Here is a 20,929-nt window from a genome sequence, read left to right as displayed (position 1 = left end):
CCGAAAAAAACAACTTACAACAACATTTATCAACATTTGTATGTTTAAAACACTTTCCATGAACCTTAGGAAATGGTTGTATAATATCTGTTCCTGGCGTAAAATATCTGTTCCTGGCATTCGGTACTTTAAAAAAGACATTCTTAAAAGCATTGTGATTTATCAGCGCCTCTGTAGCCTAGTGTTACACTCAGTGGCTACAGATACGAAGGCTGCTTGTTCAATCTTCAGGAATATAAAAAAAACATTTGTTATTGATTTTACATTTCATTACATTGTGTTCAAATGCAAAATAAATTTCTCGTGAAAAACATTCATATGTTACAATCTAAACGGAAGTTGTACAAATAAATTTCCCGGGATTTCATATAATATCCCGGGGATATTACAATATCCCTGTTTATGACATTTAACCCTACTAGATAATGATAGGATGATGTCACTTGAGGTTTAAAAAAAAAGAAAGAATAAAAAGGAAAGTTGAGATATTGGTTCAAATATCGAAATGCTGATTGATAATTGGTCCACTAGTCAAAGACTAGTATGTCATCGTATCCCAATTGCGTGGATCAATGCTCATGATGTCGATCACTGGATTGTCTGGTCCAGACTTGATTATTTACAGACTGCCATCATATAGCTGGAATATTGCTGAATGCGGCATTTAACAACAAACATAGGCCAGTCGACTTGGTGCTTGGCACATCACATCACATCACATCACATCACATCAAAGACTAGTAAATTATCAGAGAGGACAAATGACATTTTTTTGTGGCCAACCACTTCTAGCATTAGGTAAATGCGGTAGCTATCCTTATTGTATCCATGTGATTGAAATCTTCATTGGTCGAATATAGAGAATGAAACCCATGTGATTACTGTATCCCCATTACCATAATGGCCATAGTGGCGTGGTTGGAGGAAGTATGCCATGTATACAAGTCTTAAAGTCCATACTTGTTCTGTAAGTGAAGGATGAATTACTGTTATAACCTCCAGTAAATTAGGGTCTCTCCCTTGTGAACATTTCCATGGTAATGACTCATGTCTACTTTAACAAACACAGACAAACACAACTTAAGCCACTTGATGCAGTATGTACTACTGATTCTTGATGGAGGAATTACTGTAATGATCGTGACCCTGTCGGCCATGTGAGTTTGTACGGGATGACCCGAGCACAATCATGAAGGGGCATAGGGGTAGCCTAGTGGTTAAAGTGTTTGCTTGTCATGCAGAAGGCCCGGGTTTGATTACCCCAGGACATGAACATTATGGTGTGGCCTAGAAATAACAGTGTTTGTTTATCATACAAAAAGCCCTGGGTGTCGTTGTAGAGAACAACCTTAGCACTACGACAGTCGTAAGTTTATGTTAAGGTATGGGAGTTATGATCACCTTAGCGCTAAGATCGCTTTGTACAACGGCACCCTTGTTCGATTACCCCAGCACATTCATGAAGATTGTGGGGCTTAGGGGTAGTTAACAATGGCAGGGTCCAGCATGTACTTTCCAAGCACTCTCAAGTATCGTGCTAACTATGCTGGTATTATGGCTTTTTAAGACTGAACATTCCTTATATTTCCATATATCCAGCTTTCATTGACATAGAAAAATTATTTCCTGTCTTTGTACATTGATGCTCAATGGTTTTCATATGCCAATTTCAGCATTACATCCCCAGAAGAAGTGCCTGATTCCTATGACCCAAGCTTATCATATGCTTGGCCTCTGTTGCTGTGTGTGGTCATAGCTTGTGGGAGAGTGTGTTGCCCTAGCTCTGCACTTGGTCTCTAGACACTCTGCCATATATGAATCACATCTCATGTGTGGCTGCTGCCAGACTCATGCTGGTGATGAATAATCAATGAATATACACCACAGGGTCGATAACATCCCTAAACACCTGCTGTGTATGTAGGAATCAGATGCCCCTATGCAGAATGGTAGTCTATAAAATATTATTTTTTGTAGTTTCAGTTGTGTGCTCGTGTGTTGTACTACTCTTACTGTAGTGCTAGTCGTTGCCTTTGTGGTCAAATATGAGGAAGTCGGCTTGGAGACTGACAATATGTATTATCACTTCCGTGTTCTCAAATTCTGTTATTTATGATGACCAGGAAGAGTAGCTATTAGTGTAGCCTTGCTACAGATGACCTCATTTTGTTCCTAGGTGCCACTATTTAAAGTGATCTTTGGTCTATGTTGGTCATGACTCCCATACCTTAACCTAGACTTACGACAGTCGTGACTATAGTTGTTTTGTACAATGGCACCCTGGTCGGCACAGTTTGTGTTGAGTGGGCAGCCTGGGTCAGACTTTGTCCACGTACCTTCTGCTTGTTGTAAGAACTGACTATAAGGATAATCTTGTTAGGCTCTGTAACTTTGCTGATTGAGTCCCAATGGTGTGGGTTGCATGCTGATGGTTTCGCTGGTTTGACTGGTCCAGACTTGATCATCTACAGGCTTCCATGGTGTGGCTGGAATATTTGCTGTGTGCGTCAGTTAACATACCCCAGTGGTGTGGATGGGTTTGCTCATGTTTTGCACTGGTTTAACTGGTCCAGACTTGATCATCTCCAGGCTTCCATGGTATGGCTGGAATATTTGCTGTGTGCATCAGTTAACATACCCCAGTGGTGTGGATGGGTTTGCTCATGTTTTGCACTGGTTTGACTGGTCCGGACTTGATCATCTACAGGCTTCCATGGTGTGGCTGGAATATTTGCTGTGTGCATCAGTTAACATACCCCAGTGGTGTGGATGGGTTTGCTCATGTTTTGTACTGGTTTGACTGGTCCAGACTTGATCATCTACAGGCTTCCATGGTGTGGCTGGAATATTTGCTGTGTGCATCAGTTAACATACCCCAGTGGTGTGGATGGGTTTGCTCATGATTTGCACTGGTATGCCTGGTCCAGACTTGATTCTTTAGAGGCGTCCATGGTATGGCTGGAATATTGTTTTCAGCGACACTTCAATGAAACCAAATATCAATACATTCATTATGAACGAAATGCCTTGAAGGCATAAAACCTACTGAATGGTGTGAGGTAAAGGGAGACACTGTTGGGAAGTATTTGCCTAAGAAAAAGCTGTCGAGTTGAGGGAATACTTTGTCAACATGGTTACAATTCTTAATTGAAGCCAAATTGATATTTGAAGAGTCTTGCACGCTGGGAACAATTGTCTGGCCACTCCGTTTTCTTTCAGGGTAAAAAAGGCAGACCAAAAGCTGCGAAAAATCAACATGTCCCTGACTTAATAAAAACAGTTAAGAGCAGACTTTTAAAGTTGTCAGATTGATAAATGGTTTTCAGGTCTTTGGGAGGAAGGGAAGGGACCTCAAATCTTGTTCTCCCAGATGCAAATTGGCAGTAGCCTGCTAGCGCCAGTGAGTGCTTCTAATGTTAAAGGTATCCTAAGGGCTAGTAGAATTTCAGGCTTTTTAGGGGATTTCCTTATACGTTATCACTATGGGGGCTTGTAAATATTTCACCCCTGTTTACTTAACAGGAGTAATGAGATAGAGGCCAGAGGACATGTTAGCTGTTGCTGCTTATGTGAATCTGCTTTTGACTCTCTGCTACTTTATTCATTAGTCTGAAGCCTTTGACTGGTATAATTTCTTATGGTCTAGTAATATCAGCTTGTACTAGTCCATATACTAAGACTTATATATACTGAAAATAATGCCAGACTACACGTTTGGGCTTGTAGGCTCCAATGTTATGGGCACAGACTGTATTTATAGATACTTGGAATGTTCTAAATCAATTTTGTATACAAGCAGTCTGTGACTTAAGCCAGTAGTATAAAAGCTGCGGGATCTGTGAAGATCAGGGGTAGAATACGTCTTCAGCAACCCATGCTTGCTCGCTGACTTGGTTGATACATGTCAGCATATCCAAATTGCGTTGATCGATGCTCGTGATGTCAATTGCTGGATTGTCTGGCCCAGACTCGATTATTTTACAGACCGCCGTCATATAGCTGGAATATTGCTGAGTTAGGCAATAAACAACCAACCAACCAACCAAAAAGATGAGGGAAGTAAAATATTTCCCTGTCTGATAAGAACAGCTGATCATAGTCCATATATTTCCACTACAGTCTACAGAAAGTATACAAAAAGACAATTTGGTGCAAGTAGGCACAAAACAGTTTGACACTGACTACACAAGTCAATGACTTTCAAACTGAGAGTTGTGTCATACAGGGAGATTGTGGTGATGTTGACCTTAAGTGTATAATCAATAACAGGTGTATGGTATACATAAGAAGAGATTATTTGAAAATAAACCTTTTTCAACATTCATGATCGTGCCATTTGAGTAGCACCATTTTAAATGCCGCATGAATAATCTTTTGCTTTCAGGTGTTCTGTTTCACTATAAGTTTCGTGAGTGATTAATGTCGATTGGAACAGTGTTTCAGTTTTATCACGACGTGTCTGTGAGGAAACCTAATGTGATGCAGTTTTTAGAAGTTTTACCTCTTTGGTAAGGCTTTGTGGGGTAGCCCGGGCTTGACTCCTCACAAGGGTACAATGTTGGTTGGTTTGTTGTTTAACGCCGCACTCAGCAATATTCCAGCTATATGACGGCGGTCTGTAAATAATCGAGTCTGGACCAGGCAATCCAGTGATTGATTTCATGAGCATCAATCCACGCAATTAGGATCGATGACATGTATCAACCAAGTCAGCGAGCCTGACCACCCGATCCCATTAGTCGCCTTTTACGACAAGCATAGTCACCTTTTACGGCAAGCATGGGTTGCTTAAGACCTATTCTACCCCGGAATCTTCACGGGTTGGGTACAATGTATGAAGGCTGTGAAAATGCTGGAATATTGATAAAAGCAGTGTAAAACCATAGTCACTCACTCTCTCACTTTGGTGAAACTCATGAAAACAGGTATGGAGCTGACAATCCTAGAAACAGTCGAGATGAATGTGGGATTTGAACTCAAGATCATAGGTTTCTGGTACACCTAAGGGATACAACTCTGCACCAAATTTTCCAGCACCTTAGACAACAGGGCCACCCAATACCCACTGAGTTGAATCCATCTGGTCCACACTTTTTGGGGTTTGGTTGTTTGGGAGGAAAACAAGTAGCACAAGGGTCTAGCCCTTGCTTTGTTTTAGGATCAAAGTCAAAGATTCCATTAGGAATAGTGTTAAGTTTTCACCTCTAAAAGACTTCAGATGCAATCAGTTAAATGTCAGTCAGGATTGCATTTTCAAATGAACCTTAATAACTGCTCATTTCGCTTTTAATCCTGTGAATTTCAACTGAAGAGTGAGACTGTGTGGAATGTAATAGAACTTGAGGTGCATTCCAATTATTGAATGATTTAAAAACTCATCACAAAGCATTTCAATACCCCAGATTACTAAAACCAACTTCCCCTGCTAACCAAAGTAGTTCCAGTGCCTCTGAACTTAATTCCATGGCAAAACATTTCCCCCAATTCTCTCTTTTTTCCTGAATAAAAAACGTCCAACATGTCAACAATTCTCCCATGCCATTCTAAATACTGGCAATTGTAGGTTGTGTGCCAGGCTTTTAGTCATATTGGGTCCATTGACTTGGGAGGGGAGACTGACAGGCAAGCACGTAGAACAAGCATGGAGGCATTGTGATGGAGATGGTTCCTCATATTTAGCTGGGATCTCCCTTGGTGTGTAATCTGGCTAAAAGGCAGCCTGTTTCCTGGGAGGGTCATGTTGTATATCATTACTCATAGACCACTGTGTGCTGGGCGTGTAATACCTACGAGTCCGGGCACATCTGCTAGCTTGGTAATGTTAGGTGCTTAGGGAAGTAGGATCTCACCGGGATTACCATGTCTAGGAGTGGAACTGTTTGATGAGGATTAGAATGATTGTTTTGCATTTTAAAAAATGGAAACTCGGCTTTGAAATTTGAAACAGTCTGAGAATTTACATGTTTTGCACTGGAAGTCGGATAGTTTTATGGTAGTTGTTGACTTGGAAAAGGAGTATCAAATGTTTGTACTGTCAAATGAAAATGTTTACATTACATATGCTCTTATCTAAGATGAAACTCATTTATGGCAGTCTATTCAGATGTATCTCCAATTTGCAAATGTGGGTCTGTTTTTTTTATTTTTTAAGCAGACATATTTACAGTTAGATAATGATTTTAGTATGCATCATGCATGCTGCCTGATATAGGTGACTTGAGTGCAGGTATGCACTGTGTGCCTACGTACCTGTGTGAAGTGTACCATATTCACTGCAATAAACGTAGCTCAAACGTACATTGATGAAACTAAACCATTTTTGCTAATTGTTACTAGGCAGTTATCTTCCCCTTTTACTCTGCTGTTTTCTTTAAATAAATCTATACTATACACAAGAAAATAAGGACTGTCATGTAAATATTTGGTCTTAGGGAGCCTCATAAAGGTTACTTACAGATTGTCTTAAAGTTAGTCAGGGGTGCTTATCGGAGCATGTTTGTTGAGTGCTTGTTGGAGCAGGGTGCTTTATACTATAACTATGGTATATGTTAGTTGGGCACTTGTTGGAGCAGGTTGCTTTATACTGTAACTATGGTATATGTTTGTTGAGTGCTTGTTGGAGCAGGTTGCTTTATACTGTAACTATGGTATATGTTTGTTGAGTGCTTGTTGGAGCAGGTTGCTTTATACTGTAACTATGGTATATGTTAGTTGAGTGCTTGTTGGAGCAGGGTGCTTTATACTGTAACTATGGTATATGTTAGTTGGGCACTTGTTGGAGCAGGGTGCTTTATACTGTAACTATGGTATATGTTTGTTGAGTGCTTGTTGGAGCAGGGTGCTTTATACTGTAACTATGGTATATGTTAGTTGGGCACTTGTTGGAGCAGGGTGCTTTATACTGTAACTATGGTATATGTTAGTTGGGTGCTTACTGGAGACAGGTGCTTTATACTGTAACTATGGTATATGTTTTGGGTGCTTACTGGAGCAGGGTGCTTTATACTGTAACTATGGTATATGTTTTGGATGCTGACTGGAGCAGGGTGCTATATACTGTAACTATAGTATATGTAAGTTGGGTGCTTACTTGAGCAGGGTGCTTTATACTGTAACTATGGTATATGTTAGTTGGGTGCTTACTTGAGCAGGGTGCTTTATACTGTAACTATGGTATATGTTAGTTGGGTGCTTACTTGAGCAGGGTGCTTTATACTGTAACTATTGTATATGTTTTGGGTGCTAACTTGAGCAGGGTGCTTTATACTGTAACTATGGTATATGTTAGTTGGGTGCTTACTGGAGCAGGGTGCTTTATACTGTAACTATGGTATATGGTAGTTGGGTGCTTACTTTAGCAGGGTGCTTTATACTGTAACTATGGTATATGTTTTGGGTGCTTACTGGAGCAGGGTGCATTATACTGTAACTATGGTATATGTTTTGGGTGCTTACTTGAGCAGGATGCTTTATACAGTAACTATGGTATATGTTAGTTGGGTCCTTACTGGAGCAGGTTGCTTTATACTGTAACTATGGTATATGTTAGTTGGGTGCTTACTTGAGCAGGGTGCTTTATACTGTAACTATGGTATATGTTTTGGGTGCTTACTTGAGCAGGGTGCTTTATACTGTAACTATGGTATATGTTCGTTGGGTGCTTACTGGAGCAGGGTGCTTTATACTGTAACTATGGTATATGTTTTGGGTGCTTACTGGAGCAGGGTGCTTTATACTGTAACTATGGTATATGTTTTGGGTGCTTACTTGAGCAGGGTGCTTTATACTGTAACTATGGTATATGTTAGTTGGGTGCTTACTTGAGCAGGGTACTTTATACTGTAACTATGGTATATGTTAGTTGGGTGTTTACTGGAGACTTTTGGCTTTTGATATGGCAAATATGGTGTCTGTTTGTAGAATGATGAGACTGGGGTCTGCACCAGCTGGTTGGCCTGGTCTGACATCCTGTTGCTGTGTACATCCATCTACATACCTGTCAGAGTGCATTGTTCACGGACACGCCACTGACAGCAGCGTAGGCACAGGTTTCCCAGCTCATCCTCCCACTGATGGCTTCTCATATTGTCTCCACTCTACAATTAAATTTTTTTTCTTCTGTTTTTGACATTTTTTTATTCCTTTCAAAGGGTTGTACATCAGGTTCCAAGGTTGTACAGTAGGTTTAATCAATTGTAGTGAACATACGTTACATAGATGTACATTTCTTGTTACATTGGATGTACATAACTGAAATATATATATATATATACAAACACATATACATACATCAGGGGTCCGGAAACCGTCATATGCGCCGGACATGTCCGATTGGGAATCTCAAATGTCCGGTCTAAAATATTGCTTACCGGACATTTAAATTTTTCTGTCCGGACATTTTAAAAAGTTTTGTCCGGACATTCTTAAATTTTGACCGGACATGATCAACAGTTAGGACTGAGCAATTTCTGTCTGCAGTTGTAACACAATGAAGATTATCTACACTGACAAGCTTTGTTTGTTTTGATTGCTGTAAATACATCGTACCTAGAATGATAGTCCAATCGGTCAATCACTGTAATAGGCAATAAACTGAGTTGACACTGATTAATCGAGGATTTATTACTGAGAACATCTTGTTAATTTGAGTAAAATGTATTTACAACTGTACATAAATACCTTGCATCATCGATGTACCTCATTATCCTCACAATGCTACGATACGTAACCTCAGTCAAGAAGCGAAAGCGTGACGACAGCCAGTCGACCGATGCAGATCAGTCGAGCGGATCTGCCAAACCCTCAAAGTCTGAATGATCATTTTGTAAGTCGTGGCTAACGACTTTCACTTGGTTGACATACAACGAGGATTTGCAGATTTTATTGTTTTCAGTAGCTAGTCGTATATTGAATCTTGATTGACCGCCATTTTGCTTTCTGTGACGATCGATAACAAAAAAAATTATGGTCAATAATTAAGTACAGATGAAAAAGTATTCAAATAACTACTGCTATCAACGATAGTTTAGGATTTAGGATTATATTATCTGTCTTGTTTTAAATAATCTTTAGTTTAAAAAAACAAACTTTTCCCGTGAGGTCACGTGATAACCAAATATGGGATAATAGTCTCGATCCAAATGTTACAACGCGTACACTCTAGCAGACTCATGAATATTAATTAGACCGTTCACAACGTTGACAGATCGTTATTATAACAGAAACAAACGAATGTTTTCCATATATATCTAAAATGATATTATTAATTAATTAATTATTAATTGTCCGGTGATTTAAACAATTTAAATTGAAACAATTCATAATTCATCATATTATGAATACGTAACAACTTGTAATTTGTGTGTAAAAAGTCGTACTAAAACACGCTGTTTGAAGGGGGCGTGGCATAAATGTAAATGTCCGATTGGGACTTTAAATTTTCCGGACCCCTGACATACATACATACATACATACATACATACATACATACATACATACATACATACATACCGATAGTCAGATATAAGCATTTATGATAGTATTGCTACTTGAGGTGTTACTGATCTATAGCATTATCGTACAGGGCATAATTGTTATTTTAATTTGTGTAAGATTTTTCCCCATTTTCGTTCAAATTGTAATAAACCATTGTTTTTTGTGGCAATGAATTTTTCAATCATAGCTGACTCTTTTAGTATTTTCCTAAGATTATCAAAACTTGGCTTCTCACCCTTGATATCTGATATATATAGATATATATCTTTTACTGTACAATTAAAATTTATTCCACAATCCCTCTGAAGCTGAAGGGTAGCCACCTGGTTCTGTAACCTGAATGCTGACTACTCATATATATAGGTGCACTGGTCACAGTTTTAGGGTTAGAAATTGGCACTATAGTCCTGTAGTCCTTACCAAACTGCCCAATAGTAAAGGTATCCAAAGGACTAGTAGAAATTGGCCCATTTTAAGGGTTTTGCTATATGTTATCATTATAAGGACTAGTGGACAAAAACTGTTATCTTCTAAACCTGAGTTTCATGTCTGTAGTGTTTGTGAAGAGTTAATATTTTGATGAAAAAATTCATATGTCAACAGTTGAATAAGGTATGCACTAGAAACACTTACTAGCCTGAATAATGACAGCATACAAAGACCCTGAAATTCTGCTGGCCCTCTGTAGATTAACATCAGACGAACTGATTCAGACAAGCAGGTCTGGTGCCAGTTTTATACCTGTGTGTCTTAGTGTTACATATGTTATGGTGAGACAGTTTCTGTTAGGAGGGAGGGGCAGTCGGGTAGCCTAGTGGTTTAAGCGTTCGCTCGTCACGCCGAAGACCGGGGTTCGATTCCCGACATGGTTACAATGGGTGAAGCCCATTTCTGGTGTCCCCCGCTGTGATATTGCTGGAATATTGCTAAAAGCGGTGTAAAACCATACTCACTCACTCACTGTTAGGAGGGTGCTGATACGATAAATCTGCCAGGGTTAGAAATCAGCTTTGAATCCCACTAGCCCACGTGTATGATCCACTACAGAGTTGCCGTTCAACTAATGGTAAAAGTGGTAATCCACATGGAAATGTTACTGGTCCATCCTTTTCAAGGACTAGCGGACTTATGTAAATATCGGACCCTTCTGTAAATACATGGTGTAAGAGCCATTGGTTTATCTTTGTAAATATAATCATAAAGATGTATATCAGATAACGGTCTGTTACATCTAAGTCAGGAAGTCTACAGTAGAATCTATTCAGAGTGACTATATAGTTCTGTTGTCAAGTCAGTCCTATGTAGACGTAGACACTTTTAATGTAGAAATGTCTTGAAACATTTCAGGGATTTATCTAGACCTGCTCAGAGGCTGACATTTGGCCCCAAATCTGCAGCAAATGTCAATAAAAGTTCCGAATTTGGAACTAAATATTTCCAAATTCATGTTATAATTTATTAATATATACAACTAATAACCAATTTTAAGGCTTTGTAGAAGTAACATGTATTTGCTTATAACAAGACTAATAAATAGGAATATGTTTTAATGCTTTGTTTTATATAATGGCATTAAATGCAGTCTCAAAATATTATTATTCCCAATTGGCCTGCCATGGGCACTGAGTTAAGAATTGTATATAAATACCTGCATTTGTATCATTGTATCTACTTCAGTGAGACATGTACAGGGCTAGTAAGAACATGTAGAACTTTATGCATAACAACTTCCGGTTTGTTGCATATTGCGATGTTTTGATATTGATTCTTACACTTTTATCAAGCTGGAGTGACAAGTGTTTACCTGCTGCTTATCATAACGTCATGCATATGTACCTCTCATCCCTTGGTTGTTTGGTTGGTTTGTTGTTTAACACCGCACTCAGCAATGTTCCAGCTATATGACAGCGGTCTGTAAATAATCGAGTCTGGACCAGACAGTCCAGTGATTAATATCATGAGCATCGATCCACGCAATATGATGATGACATGCATCAACCAAGTCAGCGATCCCTTTAGTCGCCTTTTACGACAAGCATAGTCACCTTTAACAGCAAGCATGGGTTGCTGAAGACCAATTCTACCCCGGAATCTTCACGGGCCTGGTTGTTGTCACTCCAGCTTGATAATGGTGTTATAATCTATATCGAAACATCGCTATATGCAATAAACCAGAAGTTGTTATCAATACTGTTGTATGTTTTCGTACTTACTAACAAACTTCTAGAATACCAATCAAACGTGTACAGGGCTGTTGATAGACCTGTCTCTGTGACTTGGTTGATTACGTGTCATCATACCCTGAGGGTGTGGGACATGGTTCAAGATATCAATCACTGGTTTGTTTGGTCCAAACTCTAATATTTACAGACTGTCATGGAATATTGCTAAGTGCAACGTTACACTACGAACAATATGTAGTTTTACCATGTGGCCTCTCCATGAAGACCACTAACAAACCTGCTCCTTGTTCCAGGAACCAGAGGTCCTAGACCTGGACCTCTCGGATGACGAGGAGCTGGCCCAGGCCTTCGACATGCACTCTCTCATCATCTCCAGCCTCCAGCCCGAGGAGTCCGACCATGTGGCTTCCGCAGAGGAGGTCATCAGCGAGATCGACAACATGATGCAGGTGAGATGTCTGTCTTGGAGTAATACTAATAATATTAAAAAGTCCATTTATAAATATACCATTCACCAAGCTAATACTCATGGCACTATATTATTATTAGCCCGCTCAATGGATCAGTGTGCACTCGATTTTTATTCTCAGCTCCCTAGGGAATATACACCCTAGCTGACTGTGAGGTGCTAGAAGGTTAACATTACCATCTCATCCTACCGAGTACCCATTCACTAATGAGTGAACAGTTTTAGTAATTACTGGTTCCTTGATGTCGTCATCTATAGCACTGTGATCTCGGGATTCCTTTGATATTAAATGTTTCACATTAGTGTTATGACAAGGACCCCTTGACTTTTATGCTTATTGTTAAATAATTTTTTAATTTAAAGTTTAGACGATATACAGCTTTTCCATTGGACGAGAGGTCGGTCACATGAAAGTGAAATTGATGTTCATAAGTGTGTGAACGACATAATTTGACGTTCATACCTTTTTCACGAGATCGTGTTCTTGAAATGACGTAAACACTGACGGACTACTTCCACATTCCTGGGGAAAACCCTGGAAATTCCCTAGCATGAAACATACATAAGTGTTCTTTCTGATCATTAAGAACCTTTATTCTTGGTCTCAGCATTTCAGTATACATTGAGAAATGTCAGAGAGCGTTATTGCATGATTGTTACATGAATATCCTCGCTGCGGCCTATCCTAATCTAAACTATCGTAGTATCGACTCAATCCATGCCTTGGCTGACATTGACCGTCTCCAGCAATCTATGAATTTACTTTAGTGTCTGTTTGACGCATCTTTATTCACCTTTCGGCCAGTTGATCAATGATGACCTAACACATGTAACCGCCACAGGTTCATTAACGACTTCGGAAATCTCTCTCGTCACGTTTATCGTGTTGGCCATTTTGACGTCTTGTACTTGATGTAAATGTATTACGACGCACTGTCATTGTGACTGACTTACTGAGGTAGTTCTTAAAAGACCTTTCTCATCTAATGAGGATATGTTTCGAACACATGTGCTGCGTAAGATATTTCTGAAGAGCAAGTTGTGCATCCATTCGCCCATGTCACCTCACTTTTTGAGGAACTATTTTACTCCGCGATATAGCTGGTTGTTGTATGGCTGTCAGTGTAAACATGAAGTTACACGTCTAAATAAAATTGTGTTTAGATCTTGGCCTACATCCGTTGAGGTAAGAAATGGTGATAACAAAATTATAAGAATTGACTTTCACTTTGCAAGCTCCGACATTCATACAGTTTGGCCCTCACTCTATGAAGGTTCATACTCCAATGAACTCACACAAAGTGAAGGTCAATTCTTAATTAAAATAGCCCATATATGTTTTAGCATTATGTTCAATAAATGTCCAATCCTCATATGCAGCGGTAGAAACTAACATTTTTGGTCCACTAGTCCTTATAATGATAATATATAGCCCAAACCTTAAAAATGTCAAATTTCTACTTTCAATGATACCGTAACTACTGGGCAGTTTAGCAAGGCCTATAGGACTGGTGCCAATTTCTAACCTTGCTTATGTATATTTTTGCAAGTTTATCATAACCGCCTTTAAAAGTATGTCTTTGAATGTGGACTTCTGGCCAAATGAAATATTCAAGTTTGGTTGAGTTTGGATGTGTATTGTATCATGGATTCATTACAGGGGACAGTGGTAGATCACTTGTCTAAGACATTGTAATTTGCTTGCCAGAATTGCCTCCCTTAGCTGTGCCAGGAAATGCTGGATGTGTTCAAATCCCAGATTCACCTTGATTATGATCCTGGGTCTGTAGGCGCCACACTGAGGTGGTAAACACCTACAAGCAGTGCAGTTAGACTTTTCAACTGAAATATTGTTCAAGGCGATGTGAAGTCGATTCACTTATGTCATTACACCTTGGATTAATTCACAACATATATTCAGACAAAAAGTATGGCCATAGCATCAAAGTGTCTGTGTGACTTGAGCCACTAGTCTGAAGCTCAGTTGCAGTTAACGTCTGTGAAGATCCGGGTTAGAATAGGACTTAGCAACCCATGCTTGCCGTAAAAGGTGACTATGCTTGTCGAAAGAGGTGACTAACAGGATCGGGTGGTCAGGCTCGCTGACTTGGTTGATGCATGTCATTGTATCCCATTTGTGTAGAACAATGCTCATGATATCAATCACTGGATTGTCTGGTCCAGACTTGATTATTTACAGACCGCCGTGTTATAGCTGGAAGGTTGCTGACTGTGGCGTTAAATAACAAACAAACAAACAAAGCTTCAGTTTTGACAGCCCATTGTAAGGAGTAAGATATAGATATACCAAAACAGATGTGGAAGTACAAGCCAGGTCAAGTAGACTCCAAAGTTTTTTCACTCAGACTGGAATAATCATACACTGGTACCCATTTCTGGTATGTCTGTAAAACATTCATGTTTGAGTAAACCTTTAGAGAAATAATCAAAGCGTTTCAATTATCCCTGTTATCTCATTCTCAGCTTACACAATGAGAGCTGGATGAGCTCAAGGCTGCCTCGGGAGAAAATTGTCCATACCCAGTTAGGCGTACCATTGTGTAAAGTACATTCCTGTCTGGTAGACGGACTCAGCAGTGATTCCATGTCCAATGTCTCTGATGTATTACACTGCAGACATCTCATCATTATTACATGGGAGAGGGTAAAGTGCTGTGTATTGTTTGAGATTTAGACCTGCCTATCTTGGCATCAAGTAATAAGTGGGTTGTGCATGTGATAACTTGCAATGCATTTTTCATTCTGTATTAGTTCCTGTTGTTTATGAAGCTATTGTGATTGTGTGGTTGGTTTTATCAGCTCGGATGGGCAGCTGAAGAATTTTGTGGCTGTGAATATATGGCTGGATGAATATGTAAATTGTTTTTGCTTCTAAGGTAGTTAGTTATCAGTTCTGATATGTTCATGCAATGTTAGGAGTCCCATCTACAAATGTGTACAGGTTTTAAGATTAAACTGGTATTTATTTATTCTTGGCATAAAACCTGCAAGACTAAAATCATTTTATGAATTGCCATTATTGGGGTATACCATTGCACCTAATTTGGCTGGTTGAGTAAAGGTGTCCATGTTGCAGTTTAAGGCTTGCCCATCAATTTTACAAAATATCTTTGTGATCATCAGGCTGTCCCAGACAGTGTGGCCAAGTTCTTCTGTATCACTTGTAATGACTGCACCTGTAATGATATAGATCTTATTCAAATTCCAAATTCAGTACAGCATTTTATTGCCTCCAAATTCTATTCACACTCTGCTTTATACAGGATAGTCATGATGATGGGGTAATTCAGTAGTTAAACATTTGCTTTTGATGCAAAAGACCCGGTGTAACAAGCTGAAAACTGCCCTGGACAGTTCTTTCACAGGGAAGGTTTAGATGAGGCCATTTTGTCCCTGGAGAAGAAATGGATTAGGCCAAACCTTCCCCGGGGAAGAACTGGCCAGAGGAAGGTTTAGAGTAGGACATTTTGTCCCTGGAGAAGAAATGGATTAGGCCAAACCTTCCCCGGGGAAGAACTGGCCAGAGGAAGGTTTAGAGTAGGCCATTTCGTCCCTGGAGAAGAAATGGATTAGGCCAAACCTTCCCCGGGGAGGAACTGGCCAGAGGAAGGTTTAGAGTAGGCCATTTTGTCCCTGGAGAAGAAATGGATTAGGCCAAACCTTCCCCGGGGAAGAACTGGCCAGAGGAAGGTTTACAGTAGGCCGTTTCGTCGCTGGAGAAGAAATGGATTAGGCCAAACCTTTCCCGGGGAAGAACTGGCCAGAGGAAGGTTTGTCTTTTTGTCCCCCGCCGCGCGAAAGCGCGAAGCGGGGGATATAGTATTCACGACCGTCCGTACGTCCCACCTGTTTGTTGCCGCGATATCTCAAGAACTAAACACTGGATTGTCTTCATATTTGGAACTATGGTGTATATACAGACTCCGCAGACACCAGTCAGTTTTGGTGACCTTGACCCCATTTTCAAGGTCACAGCAGGCAAATCTGCTTTTGGAGTTGGAAAACGGTGTTGCCGCGATATCTCAAGAACTAATCGCTGGATTGTTTTCATATTTGGAACTATGGTGTATATACAGACACTGCAGACACCAGTCGGTTTTGGTGACCTTGACCTCATTTTCAAGGTCACAGCAGGCAAATCTGCTTTTGGAGTTGGAAAACGGTGTTGCCGCGATATCTCAAGAACTAATCGCAGGATTGTTTTCATATTTGGAACTATGGTGTATATACAGACACTGCAGACACCAGTCGGTTTTGGTGACCTTGACCCCATTTTCAAGGTCACAGCAGGCAAATCTGCTTTTGGAGTTGGAAAACGGTGTTGCCGCGATATCTCAAGAACTAATTGGTGGATTGTCTTCATATTTGGTACTATGGTGTATATACAGGCGGGGGACATTTCGTCACTTTGTGACAAATACTTGTGTCTTATGTGACTGCCTCCATGGTCTTGTGATAGAGCATCTGCCAGGAAAGCAGGCCGGTGGTCTGATCCCCGGCTGCGTCATATCAAAAGATGGAACTTTTTGTTGCTCTCCGTGGCACTCAGCATTTAAGGGGATAAAAAAAACAGTGGTCAACAGTAGACTGTGTCTGAGTGGACTATTCATGTTAAAACTGTGGCATGGTATCTCAGTGAGCTAGCACGCACCATTTCACCTCACATTTCATGTGGCCAATCCAAGCCAGGTGAAATACAGAACACATCCTTGTCAGACTTTGTGCAGTTTTTGAATAAAGGATCAAGGTGATCCTTGGGGGTTCCCTGGACTTGTGACCATCATGTAACCTAAGCAACCTTAGTGTCGGCCAGTGTGCTGTGTCTCTCAGCCTATGAGGGGCGGTCGTGTGAAGCCCATTTCTGGTGTCCCCCACCGTGATATTGCGGGAATATTGCTAAAAGCAGTGTAAAACCATACTCACTCATTCACTCTCAGCCTATGAGGGGTGGTCGGGTACCCTAGTGGTTAAAGCGTTCGCTCGTCACGCTGAAGACCCGGGTTCCATTCCCGACATGGGTACAATGTGTGAAGCCCATTTCTGGTGTCCCCTGCCGTGATATTGCTGGAATATTGCTAAAAGCAGTGTAAAACCATACTCACTCACTCACTCACTCACTCACTCACTCACTCACTCTCAGCCTATGACTATCACTATACAGCCCAGTAGATGTTTGTTGTTCCTCTCCACCTATCTTAGACTTGTATAGCATCTCAGCTATGTATGCTTCTCTGCTGAAAGGCCTTTGCCTTGTTCGTGGGTGATTACTTCTTGTTTGCTGTCCATCAATATGACAAGAACACTAATTGATTCAAATTGTTCCTGCATTTCTCTTTGTCAAGGTGGTAGTGGTGAAAGTCAGTAGTATAACCCCTAACACTGCTCACTGTGGAGGAAGTCTAACCTTGGATTCCTTGAAACATAGCAATGAATAAACCAAATGTTACTTCAGGATTCATTAAGGATCATTTCCCCATGAGTTTAATCAAATCTTAATTTTTCCATTTTCAGATTTCATTGACCAGATCCAAAAGCCGCAATTACGAAATCTGGCCACGCCAGAAACCTATGATTGTGGGTTCGAATCCCGGTTCGCCCCGATTATGTTTCTAGGTTTGTCAGCACCATACCCGTGCTCGTGGGTTTCATCGAAGTGGTAAACGTCTGAGACCTGCATCACTTCGGGCTTTCCTCCCACATTAGGCTGACACGCCGCGATATAACTGGAATACTGTTAAAAGCAGCATTAAACCCAACTCACTCACTCACTGGAATCAGATCTTGCGTGATGTTTGTTGGACCAATGTGTCATCATCATCAGTTATCAGTAACCTACATTCAACCCATTCCGAGAGTACCCTGTTATCAGCACAAACTGGGATATTCTGATCACCTGGCAGGCAAACACCCAGCAATCGGCCAGACAAAGGACCATGGCTATTGATTATGCCTCTCCCTTATCAAAAGGTTAAGCATGCAATGTGAAAGAACAGAAGGTCACGTTAATTGATTACATGTTTCCCTCAGGAGATCAAGCTGGCCCAAACCACAGCACTGACCATATTCAGATGTATTTTGAGTAGACAGTCAGGGTATCCTTGAGCATTTTCCATGCTGTTCTGACAATGAACTCATCAAGGCACGTCCATATGCATGTACATATTTTTGTTGTTGCTTCCTTTCTGTCAGGTCTATGAAGTAATTGTCAATGTGTTGCGAAAGGCACTATATCAGTCAATAAGATCTGTGTAGTGAGGTCATAGTGTCTGGACATGCTCTGCATCAGTCTGTAACATCTGTCTAGTAACGGTTATATTGTCTGGAGATGCCCTGCATCAGTCTGTAACATCTGTCTAGTAACGGTTATATTGTCTGGAGATGCCCTGCATCAGTCTGTAACATCTGTGTAGTAACGGTTATATTGTCCGGAAATGCCCTGCATCAGTCTGTAACATCTGTGTAGTAACAGTTATATTGTCTGGAGATGCTCTGCATCAGTCTGTAACATCTGTGTAGTAACAGTTATATTGTCTGGAGATGCCCTGCATCAGTCTGTAAGATCTGTGTAGTAACAGTTATATTGTCTGGAGGTGCTCTGCATCAGTCTGTAAGATCTGTGTAGTAACGGTTATATTGTCTGGAGTTGCTCTTAATCAGTCAGTGTTATAGCAGCTGTTTTAAGCCCGAAAAGAACTGCATCATTCTGTTGGCTTATGCAGAAGATTTGTCCTTTTCAGACAGACTTTCTAAAAGCTGAGTACACTCACTGCTAATGGAGAACATATGCTGATCACGGCTGTGGGGGTGAAAAGACTGACATGAATTTTAGTACACCTTTTGTAACAGTGAATGACAGGATTTAGATAAATTTACTTTTTGATGAGTAAGTGCACACTAAAACACTCTGTAAAGTACTTCTCGTGTCAGGGTGATGAGAAACAAAGATACCTCGATCCCAGTCTTTATGTTGGTTGGATGGGAAAGTCATTGATAATGACTGGTGACAAACAAGAAGCCAGTACGATCTTATACCCAAATACTTTTAACAGTAGTCATTTTTTTTAAAGGAGAAAATGTTTTTGTTCTGTGAAAGTTTCTTTTGTTGCAAGAAATTGTTTCTAAGATAAGACTGTACATGTACATAATCTTCTTCATAATCTAGATAAAGGAAACCAAACCATATTGAATGCATAGACAGGACCTCGGCTGAGCGAGTGACCGACTGTTGGTCCGATATTCAAAGCGCGGTGTGATGTGACTTTTAAATTTTTTTTATAGGTGTCCTGCGCACTAACAACATGGTGCTTGAATTACCATAAGTTGAAGAAATTCTTCCAAAAGTATCTTGAGCGTCAGTGCTATTATGTTTGCAAAGACAACTGCAGGTGCATGTTGTTAATGCGTATGCATAGAAATGTCAACAATGCCCAATAAAAGTTGTTATGTATTTACACTTAAATATATATTTAATGGGGGTAATAAACAAAATACCACTCTCATTCTCGTTAGATAGCATTTTTTATGAAAGTCCACTTGTTTGGTAAAAATGGTATCTAAGGAGAATGAGTGTAGTATTCTCTATGTAACAATATTATCACCGATATGATTATTGTATGGAACATAAGTATATGTATAAATAATCTGTAATAGTGATCAATCCCGTTGTCATATCACCTGTTTATGTCACAGTTCTGACTTCAGTAAAGGTCACATGTTCAAGTTCTGCACTCAATGTTAATTGATTTTATGACAGATTTAGTCAGTAAAATAGGTTCTGAATTCAAGTAAACCATTGTCAGTGTGTATTAGTTGTATTCTTACACACTAGTGAGTGAGTATGGTTTTACTCCACTTTAAGCAATATACCAGAGGAGGGGAAAACCAGAAATTAGCTGCACACATTGTACCCATGTGTGGATTTGAACCCGAGTTTTTGACATGACGAGCGAACGCTTTAACCACTGGGCTACCCCACTACCCCTCTTACTCAATAAACCTCTCCATGTGTTTCAGGAGCCTGACCTGGATGATGTGCCAATGGGCCTGGAGGGAGAGATCCCTGAGGATCTGAGCTACACCAAGCTGAAGGAGACACTTGCCAATCTTCCAGCATACCCTGAAGCAGGTCAGTGTCACTAAGGGGGAATAACTCTCAGAATTCACTGTCATCATGGGCAGATAACTGCACATGTTACATGTGATAGATCAATATGAAATCAAGCATTCTTGTTAATCATTCATTAGATATGTTCTTATTTAAGATACTTTGTATTTGAAAATATCAAGTATCAAGTAATCAATAATGTGTATCAACTCAAGGATCATATTTTAACAGGGAAAAAAGGTACATATAAACGAAAATTGTGAGAATATCTTGGAAATACCAAACTTGATGGTATGAGGTAAGGTGGACATTATGGAACAGGGTAAATGGAAGTTGTAAGTACTCGCGCTATAACTGGGGATGTGGCATCACAGAGACGTAATTACTCAGATGATGTCCTGTTTAAGATGAAGTCTTCTTTTAAAAGTGAATGAGATGTTTTGCAGTTGTTCATGGGATTAGAGAGAAAGCTACGAATGTTTCTAAAGTGTCCGAAAACCCATAACACAGGGATAAACATTATTGAATGAAAGTTTGAATACCATTGATAAAATAGTTTACAAACATAAATCAAGATATATAATGAACACTTTTTATTCCAAAACAGTGTATCAACAGGATTAACTTTTGTTTTCAATACATATTTATTGATATTCT

At 40.0% G+C, this 20,929-nt stretch overlaps 1 protein-coding gene across 1 annotated transcript in view; it reads left to right on the top strand.

Moving 5' to 3' along the window:
* The window catches only part of LOC139442860 (fasciculation and elongation protein zeta-2-like), a 78,449-nt gene that overhangs the window by 42,188 nt on the left and 15,332 nt on the right, over positions 1–20,929 (top strand). Inside the window, exons 3-4 of the mRNA XM_071223763.1 lie at positions 11,972–12,127; positions 20,182–20,293. Coding sequence (XP_071079864.1) covers positions 11,972–12,127; positions 20,182–20,293 — 268 coding nt within the window. The remainder of the gene's footprint in view (positions 1–11,971; positions 12,128–20,181; positions 20,294–20,929) is intronic.

This window comes from Haliotis cracherodii, unplaced genomic scaffold, assembly GCF_022045235.1.
Source record: "Haliotis cracherodii isolate W230 unplaced genomic scaffold, xgHalCrac1.p SCAF_5, whole genome shotgun sequence".
Taxonomy (NCBI): domain Eukaryota; kingdom Metazoa; phylum Mollusca; class Gastropoda; order Lepetellida; family Haliotidae; genus Haliotis; species Haliotis cracherodii.
The sequence above is the reverse complement of the archived record's forward strand: the minus strand, read 5'-3'. Positions and strand labels throughout refer to the sequence as shown.